The sequence below is a fragment of the Ceratina calcarata genome, unplaced genomic scaffold, assembly GCF_001652005.2.
Source record: "Ceratina calcarata isolate Rehan_Ccalc_2016 unplaced genomic scaffold, ASM165200v1 scaffold332.2, whole genome shotgun sequence".
NCBI classification, from domain to species: Eukaryota; Metazoa; Arthropoda; class Insecta; order Hymenoptera; family Apidae; genus Ceratina; species Ceratina calcarata.
In genome coordinates, this window is record NW_017155951.1 from 27660 (window position 1) to 37618 (window position 9959).

Below are 9959 nucleotides of genomic sequence, written 5' to 3' on the forward strand. Positions count from 1 at the left end.
TTAATATGAAAACAATTATGTCGATAATTCCAAGAGATATATTGAAATAAATTTTTTTTATCCTATCACAGTTTTGATAAGTTGACTAAGAAATTGTTCACCGACACAAAAATTTTGTGCCAAGCAAGATATCGATGGAAAATAGGCCAGTGTAGTTTCTGTACAACATTCCCACTTTATCACTACGTCATAGCAATTATTACTTTTAGGGAGAATCAATGCACCCTCTAAAGTTACCCTTAAAAACTGACGTTTCCTTTAAGTGACAAGGCATCTTAATTCATATAAGTCATCATCCATATAGTTTGTCGACTTTTTTCCTGCTAATTCACTTGTTTACTTTTACATATGTATTTTTATTTTTCATAGCTTTAATATACATCTAATCAATTCTAGATCTTATTTGTCCTTTGGTTTGTTCTTTGGTTGGCAGAAAACTTCTTGAATCAGAAAATATTTTGTTTCGTTTGAGAAACAGTACTGTACAAAGAGAAAATAGCCTTTTTATGCACGTTTTACGATAAAAGTTGAATATCATTCAAATTTTACTATCTACCTATTATCCGAGGAATTTCAAAAATTCTCTTCATCTCGAGTATTCACTTATCGTCATCAGAATTTCATAATAAAAGAGGCTACACGAATACATGGCCCCTTCATTTTAGAATATTCCGCATGCACTCGGAGGCTCAGAAAAACAGTTCTGAACGATCACACTGAACGATGTGACATTGGCACAGATAATCTAATAGTTACATTATTCTATCTTGTCGCCTTTCTGTGGTCCCCGGTCGGTCTAACTTTTCGGAATTCAGACGCTACTTTCGCCTCGACCAACCAGTGTAATTGGGTACACGTATTTTTTGCGTTTCGCATTGAAAAAGGGCGAACTATGTTGTCCCTGCGTGGGGGTCGGTGACAGCCCACGCAAAAGCGGTAACGACGCATCGCCACTCATTCCCGTCGCATCGAATTTCTTCTTCCATTCCGCTCCTAAGTCTGTCGCTGGTGCCATCAGGCCCTTACACTCTGGAGAGCTTCTTACGCTAAGAAATACATCGTTACTGCTGTCACGTTGTCCAGAAGAACCCTATATAAGCAACAGAACAATTTGTTAACGCTTTAAAAATATTTGCACGTTCATATAATCCATCAAATTGTCAATCGATAGATGATTCAATATATACCTTTGTTTCGTAAAAGTCTAGACTAGACCCGTTCGTCTCGTGATCCTCCACGGGGAAACCTGATTGCACCCGATTCGACGTCTGAGACGTCTTTGATGAATGAGAAGTATGCGAGGATGAATTTTCAGATAAATCGTCTCTGCAGCAAGCAGCCGTGCACACCCTCTGCTCTCTGCTATTTTTCATAAAAATTAATTTATTTCGTAAGGGAACTACAAAGAAGGAATATTGAATAGACGTTTAACAATAGGATCCACTACCTTCTGACAATGACAGAGTCTCGTCTTCTCGGTACTGGCGGCGGAAGACCAGCGGTTAAGCTCTTGGCGCTTTCGTAGCTCGCCTCGCTGTTCCCGCTGCTTGTGTTACTGCCGTTATTCGCTTCCCTTAGGAAGTAGTTCTTCGCTGAGAGCATGGCGAAGTGAAGATTGTTCTTCAAGTCGTCCGCCGCCGTTGACAAGTTTCCCGAGATCTTTGGAGTGCGCCTCATCGGCCTTGGCGGTGGTACCGGCGACGGTGGGCTGCTCGATGCCTCCGAAAGTGTTTCAGGGGTGGCCAGTGGAGCAGCTCGAGAACCATCGTCCCAATCGCTTCGACGATTTAAACTTTATATAAAAAAAATTGTATGTAGCCTTTTACAAAAATATCTATACTACACCTAAAGAGCAACATTAATAATAAGAAATTATAATGCGGAATGAGATATTCGTTTACTAAAACAAAAGGGGATGTTTCTTTGGAGCTGCAATCTTTTTTATAAATATATATATCCGTCTTGATGATCTTATCGAGTGCAATGCCGAAGCGGTGAACATTGTGAGTCGTGAAATAAGCGAATGTGAACGAGAGCGTGACATATGAGATCCCTTAAATGCGATGGAATGATAATTTGATTATTCGTACCAATCGTATTGCCGTCTCGATGAATAAATGATTAATACAAGTTACACGAAGACTATCCTTTAGCCAGTACATTTATCAACCCTTAAATAACATCGATCTGCAGTATCAGTATCTCATATCGTATCTAATCTTCCTAAAAATTGTAAACAATCTAATAACTGACGTTGATTCGACATCGATCCTCCATCACAGACACGGCATTCGTCATCCGACGAGACGAGTAAAAGTTCTATCTTACGATTTACTCTCGTCGGCTCTGGGTGTGTTGAGCAATTCGCTGGCCAGGCTGACGTACTCCCATGGTATCCCCCTGGAGTCGACGCTCAGCTCACGGCCAGCCTGGGGGAACTCCGAGGGGCTTTGCAAGGACGTAAAGCTCGTTTCCAGGCAGAGCTTGTGCGGAGGTGTCCCAGCCAGGTTGCTGGGATGCGACTTTACGGGACTGGACGACGAGAGCAACGCTCTCATTTCTTGCTCGATCTCCATCTCCTGGATCTCGACGATCTCACGCGCCTCCGACGCCTCTGCCGATGATGCATGACCGGAAGCCAGCCTCTGCGGCTTTGCTGGTCCCAGGGTTGTTACAACCTGGTATATCCACATGCGTGTTTCCAATGTAATCGTTTCACAAACCCGTCAGATATTAATTTAGCGACAATCCCACGTTACTTTGCATTTCGATAACACAAGAGTAGGATTTTGATCGTGATTTATGAGAAGCAAAGAATTCAGTTTAACTTGATAATCGGTAAATGTGATATTTCGAGCGAACTTATTTAAAGAAGTTTGCGTGTTTCGATTAACAAAGAATTGAATGCAAATATATTGTAAATTCACATTAAGTTCATTTCCTTTGACTCTCTACCTTGCATACATTCATTTTAACGTATAAATAATTCGGATTTCCGGGTTTGAGATTCAAGTTCAAAAAGTTAAATATATGTACATACATGTACGCATAATAGACATATAATCACAAGAATTAGACACACGTATGTGGTTTATGGTGCATGAGGTATGTTTGTGTTTCCTCGTTTAATACATATGAAAAATGTAATACGGGACAGGTGTACACAAATGTTATATAATTTAAAAATAGAAGAGAAGACATGATTTTTTAATATAAAGATCGCTTCACGTAGCAATAATTATTTCTATCACAGTTTTCCATTCTCATAATTAAGTTCCTCAAGCGTGTAGCGATACGAGTTGAAACACATATTTTAACGTAAACAAATTATATGAAATGTGAAAACACAACTCATTTCATTTCATTCTCTAAGTAAGTATTAATAGCTCGAGAATGAAAGAGCAGTGAATTTCTAATTTCCATTACGGTAAAATGGAAATGCTTTGTGAAGAATCATGGAGAAAGCATCCGTAATTAAATTACAAACTTAATTAAATACTCAGGAAATATTAGAATCTTCTTCTACTATCAGTAAACAGAGTCATGAACGCTTATACTTAATCGAAATGAGACTTACTCGTGAAATATGCATTTATATTATTCGTCTAATGCAGTGACGTTCCTGTCTCGAAAGAAACTCGTCGTAACAGCAATTAACGCGTTCAAATTTTCTACATGCTGACGTACGATAGATCACGATGAACTTAATCATTACGTGTAATGTACTTACAAAATTACGGTGACTATGTACGATAAACTAAATGCGTGAGTGCACATGCAGGAACGACTGGGTCACAAATATATCATTCAATTATTCGCTCTAGATCACGTCACGTATTATCTACTGTCTTATTGTTACGATAACGCCATTACGCTTTCTTTGTATGTACGCCAAGTCATTAGACTAATTATTAGATAACTTGCAGAACAAGTTTCTATCAGAACATCAGGGATAAATGTATTTGTAGCGAACGTGTTGATGAACGATTCTGGACGTGATGACTAGAGATGGTTGTGAATTGCATGCGATAATCAGAGACAATCTTTCAAATGGGCTGCAAAGGTGGCGATAATCATGATATCTGTTGGCCTTTTTTAGTCGCTGTAGATTGACCATCAATTTTAATATTCATCCATATAGCAAAATAGCTATCGAATGGCACACGGTATTGCTAATTTATTTAATTTATGCAAGATAATGTTAAAAAGAACTAATGATGAGTTCTTCCTCAGCAATCGGATAATTGATGCGACATATATATTTATGCTTGTACATTATTGAAATAGACAATTCTCCAGCGACCTCAATTTCGTACCAATGCTACCATAGTCTATTCTTCTCTACATTGTCATAACTTCTCCTCATTACGATTTTCTGTCATAATTCTACGAATGTTAACATCAATCCAAACAGAGACCAACTTATTTTTATGTTGCTGTGTAAGTAAATTAGGTATACTTTTAAAACATCTGAAAAAATTCTTGGACACTTAACAAATTGGAATTTCGAGAACATTTGAAGAACGAAATTTCATATCGTCTTATCAACAGGCCAGGTGTTCGGAGAGGAGATAATTTCGAGCAATTTGATCATGGTATCACTGGCATTTGGTACTCGTAACAACATACACCCGATGAAACCGAAAGACGTCAATGTACCTTGTGTCGTGGCGAGAAGAGTGTGTGGTGACATAGACGTCGGCGTCGCGGCGGTGCGAGCTCATCGGAGTACTTTGTTGGTGCAGTACGACGTGTCGTTGCTCGGGCGTCCGTTGGGTTGCTGCGTCCGTCGCAATCGTTGCACGCGTTGCTGGATCTCCGTCTGCAACGCCGCGATCTCTGCACGCTGACACCTAATCCACACACCACACACCTTCAGCCACACAATCCTCTCGTGAGATCGCCGGTCGCCACGATTTCAGGGAACTTTACGTTTTCTTTTCTCTCAATTCTTTGGTCAACTCGGGATGCAGCACCTAATCTAATTTGCTAGTACGGTAAATCGATCGTTCGTTTACGGTACTGGGAATTGTGGAATGTCTAAGTCTAAACTAATCTACAGTATTCGAGTACAACTTATAATACATTTTTCAAGCGCTAAAAAAAGTACACACTTACCCGAAGCAAAAAACTTTAACAGGTTCTTCATTTCTGTTCGACGACAAGTGCAACTAATTTGGCTAATACTATTTTTACATAATTACTGTAGCTTTTACGAGATCACTTGACCGGTTAAGATAATTGAGAAATAATTTCTATCATATAAGTTGTCACTACGTCATTCGTTCTTGTTTGAAGTAATTTTAAATAATGAACTACGTTTAATGCAAGAACTTGGTGTTTTACTATTCATGCAAAGCGAAAACAAAACGAATCGCTGTTTTGTGCGATTGCACTAGAGCCTGAAAAGAAACCAGCGTGATTTGATGAAGTGTGAAATTAGAGACATTTAGTCTGGAATGCTTTAGGCGTAGAATTAGGAAGCAAAACCTAATAAATAAATAAATAAATAACAACGTTTTTATAGTATAAAGTATATTGATCAGAATAGCGTACATCGAAAATTATACAGAATTAAGTTATTACAATATGCAATCAAAACGACCACTAAAACATAGAAAGTTTAAATATAAATTGTCCGCTTTATATGTACATAATTAAGTTTCATTTTTTACGTAAACTGTATTATACAAAAGGATGTACCATAATTACTTGGGTAAAGCAATTCGATTAATAAGAGTAAACTGATCGTTGCATCGATCACATTTTTTCCTGTTAAAGGTCTTTGAGAAATTGTTAGATGGGAAACTCTCAGTCGTTTTGGATGCAGTCGAGTAAAATAAAAATATGAAACGAAATAAAAATAATTTTAAAATGAAGATATAATTATGCGAAAAGCTACATATAACCGTTTACAAGTGTTGTTAAGTACTCATGCAGTGTCGGAGCATGCGTGCGAACTATTTAATCTTAATCGATTTGAGCAATAAATAAAAACGTAAAAAAAGAAAACGCAATGTCTTACATGTAGCCTGTATATCAATAGTAACTTTAATTCCTCTTTCACAGTCGTATAAATATTATTGCTGCAATCTTGTACTGTGTTCCAAGAAAGTAATGCATATACAAATAAAAAGGAAATCAATTTCTAAAATACGCATAAATACAACTAAGTACAAAAACGGAAAAACCAAATAAAAATACTAGCGCTAATAACGCTATGAGCAGGAAGGAAATTCTACCCTTTAACGAGTCCAGAAACATTACGCAATAAATTAACCGAATCTCAATTTATGTTCGAAACTTTGCCAGTTGGTTGAGGATAGCAATTTCAATCATCTTATATTATTGTTATAGAAATGTATATCGCTTTAAAGAACGTATATTAGAATAATGTTTCTCGTCATAAACTGTCATCAAATTAATTATTTTAGCACTGAGATTAGCTAGAATTGGCTTGTTCATATCCCATCACTACTAATATCCACGTTAATTACATTTGCCTAACGCGTAGTATTTTAATAAAAACGAAAATCTCCAGCAACGACCTAATAATACTAACAATTCTTGACAAGAAAATATGTATCAATGAAAATCATGCGAATACTCTCACTATAAAAGATATCACGAAACACTGGTAAAGGAACTGAAAAACATAGCACATATGCCTATATGCTTGTTACTTTATATTTTTCTAAGATTACGAACATAAAAGTGAATATTAATAGCGAAAAGACCGATTCTATATGTAATAGAGTTTTGTCTATATCTCTTTCGGCTCGTGTACTTCGACGTTGACCACAATCGTCCCGTTACACGCTTTTGCGGTAGTACGATTACTTTCAGCTTGCACATTATTAGCATCGAATTCTTTCACGCGTTCATTATTTTCTACGTTGACTACCACGTTTTGAGTTTTCTCCGCTTCTTTCGCGGCTTCCGTTTCGTCCGTAGTCTCCTCCAAGATCTCGTAATTACCCGGTCTTACCGAGGGCACCCGGCTAACCGGCGATTGCAACCTCTTTATCTGACGAATTATCGAATCGGCCTGGCTTACCTTGTTCAAAGCTTTCAGCATATTGTCTGGCATGTGGTCCTGTATCATCACTGGACTTATCAGCACCTCGTCGAAATCGCAAGGTCCTGCCCACAGCGCTTGATACACCGGTTCGCGTTTGTGCAACATTTGTCTGTAATTGAAGAAAACGAAACGCACCGTTCGTATGTCATAAATCATCTGTCGAGGATATAATTAGAGCCGACAACCCCATGAGACCCTAGTCGCTACGTGGGAGTCATGCAACGAGATGTATTTGCAGTTTGCTCGTACGTTTACTTAAACTATATTGGACAGTTTCCTAAACCGTGTAATCAAGTCTCAATACTATGGATCAGAATAATGTTTTCAATAAATTATTTATAAATTTTATCTGTGTCTATGCTACTACATGCTCGAAACTTTTAAGTGTACGCAAGACAGTTGGGAGGTGATAACTTCTAGTGTATGAAAACGATTCCCAAGTATCGGCGTTCGAGTTCTTCAAAGTTTGAACTGACAAGTATCGATCTTAAACGCGTATACATAGAAGTTTATTGTCTAGTTTAAGTTCAGAGATAAGCTCCTTTCTTCACGACTACTTTTCGATTGTGTTTCAAACTTTGAAAATAAGTGCGTGACCGCGCCAGAATTACTTTGTACACGATTACTGTAAGTATTTCACGGTGTAGCATGTGTCCCTTATGAACCAATTCATGCAAATGGGGGTGTGAAAACATTTGTACGCGAAAGTCTTTCTTAAGAGAGTCGGCCGGAGTGTGCGGTAATAATACGAAAGAAAGTAGTGTAGGAATACGAGTCCAAGTTTCGCATGCGGGCACATCCTCAAGATGCAATTACCCAGAGCAACCCTGAAAACGGAAACTATTGAGTAAACGTACCTCCAGCGGCTCTCATACTTCTGCCTAGAAACGGAAAATATCCTCGATTAAAATTCGCTTTCGACCGTTATCCTCCGAGTGTCTTTATACACGCAGGTGTCCGCAGTCTGAACGATGTTTGAATAAACGAAAACCGGCGAAACATTCGCGATCGATCGAGCACACTTACTCTCCCTTGTTAGGATGATGTCGAACGACGTGTATGATTCGACCAGGTGGATACAGGGGCCTGTGCAGAGTTAGCGCAATGCTGGAGTCACTTGGGACAACTGTTTGTGAACGAGCTAGGTCTTTATCCCTTTGGTACTCGCTGATACATCCGCCGGCTTCTAAATTTGCAGCCGATGTCGGGGTGGAACCGCAACCGCAACACATCACCGAGCATGCTATCGTTTTCCACTGAAACGGACGTACCGATTGACAACGACCATATGCGAAAGAATCCATCATTGATTTCGTCGCCAGAAGGTAAACACGGCGCGTTTTGCGTGATCAATACCAGGATTAGAAATTAAGCGCTTCGACTAGAATTTACCCAGCTACCGGTTAGAATTAAAGATAAAAAATTTCGAAGGGTATCAGTAACTTGGAAAGGGAATTCGCACCTTTGCTATTTCTACCAAATGGAATATTGAAACAAATGGGAGGAATAAAAGAATAATAAGAGGAATAAAATGTTATGAGGATTTTATATTTTCCATTTCCTCCGTGATAAAAGACGTACCTTTGGATCAACGCTTCTTTTTATGGCGTTGATAAGATCTGCTCTTAAGCTTTCCATTTGTCTAAGGCCTATCCTAGGTACCACATCTTTCCCGACTACTACAGATGTAATAAATTCTTGCGAATATTGCTGAGCGGGCATGCTCAAGAGACCACCCGGTGGAGCGAACGAAAAGCATACCAAGTCTGGATAGTCCTGCTTGAGCAGAATCGCCAAGATAGCTGCTGTACCCGCACCCAAGGAATGGCCAACGAACGCCAAACCGAATTGATGGGTCCCTCTCGATGTATCCTGAGGCACAGATTTGAACCGTTTCCAATTGCTTCAAATGGTATTTCGGGATATCGAATACGAAGCAATAGTTAAACAGAGAATCATACTCGTTTCAACTAGATAATAAATTTCGATGTGATATTAAATCAAGACCGAGATTATAAATGAAAAGAATGAAAATATTTTTTATTCACATCTGTATTACGTATTATACTTTTAACCGTCCTGACACGAAACAGGTAACGAGCACAATGATAAAGCATAATTATTCAACGGGTTGATAAACAAGGAAACGCGACATACATTTGCATTCCGATAAAGCTAAATGCATAATACCTTGGCGAGTGCACGCGATATAATTTCCTCTTCGAGGAGTTTTTTTCGAATGTATTCGGCCGCTTGGACCATACCCTTATGGCCCAGCCAGTCCTCCCTTGGTGGTGACAATGGTAACACTTCACCCTCCGCGTTCAAGTCCGTTAATACGTCCTTCATGCTGAGGGTTCCTCGTATACTAACGACAACCTTGAAAGGAACCAGCAGAAAATTGGTGATTAACCGTTCCCGAGTACGCTCGAGTTCGGGGTAAAGCGATAGTTAAACCCTATTTTAGTAGGCGGGGATTAGAATTTTCAGTGAGGCTTCAGTAAAGGATAAAATATCGATTATAAATTATCTCCACCGGTTTTTCTTTTTTACTATGTTATAACTCACGGTTTCTTCCCTTGAAGATTACATCGCTTATAAGTAAAAATAATGTGAAATTAAGTCAGTAGCAATTATTGTTCGTTCAAGCACGTTAAATAATCATTAAGCAAGTTTAAGTCCAAATTCGATAGAAGTTTAACAGACCTAAGCAAAACCGTTTAAGGATGTATTGGCTATACAGTCAATCCCAAAAGTTTATGTACCTTAGAAAAACGCATTTCCTATAATTAAAAAAAAAATCAGTCGTCGGAAGAATAATGCTAATAATAAATAGCTACGTGCTAAAAAGTATAGAAGGAAATATCCAATTAAGTAT

General features: G+C 38.6%; 1 protein-coding gene across 12 annotated transcripts in view; it reads right to left on the minus strand.

Moving 5' to 3' along the window:
- Nucleotides 1–364: 364 nt before the first annotated feature.
- inaE (inactivation no afterpotential E) overlaps nucleotides 365–9959 on the minus strand; it is a 45855-nt gene continuing 36260 nt past the window's right edge. For 6 of the 12 annotated variants that reach the window (XM_018024416.2, XM_026813429.1, XM_018024415.2 and 3 more), the window contains 9 exons: nucleotides 9272–9460; nucleotides 8663–8953; nucleotides 8108–8337; nucleotides 7939–7962; nucleotides 7058–7190; nucleotides 2329–2678; nucleotides 1448–1792; nucleotides 1188–1362; nucleotides 365–1090 (listed from right to left, as the gene is read on the minus strand). In XM_018024416.2, coding sequence (XP_017879905.1) covers nucleotides 812–1090; nucleotides 1188–1362; nucleotides 1448–1792; nucleotides 2329–2678; nucleotides 7058–7190; nucleotides 7939–7962; nucleotides 8108–8337; nucleotides 8663–8953; nucleotides 9272–9460 — 2016 coding nt within the window. In that variant the 3' untranslated portion in view covers nucleotides 365–811. Of the gene's footprint in view, nucleotides 1091–1187; nucleotides 1363–1447; nucleotides 1793–2328; nucleotides 2679–4659; nucleotides 4854–7057; nucleotides 7191–7938; nucleotides 7963–8107; nucleotides 8338–8662; nucleotides 8954–9271; nucleotides 9461–9959 lie in introns of those variants that run through there. The other 6 variants (XM_026813431.1, XM_026813434.1, XM_026813433.1 and 3 more) reach the window with 6 other exon arrangements.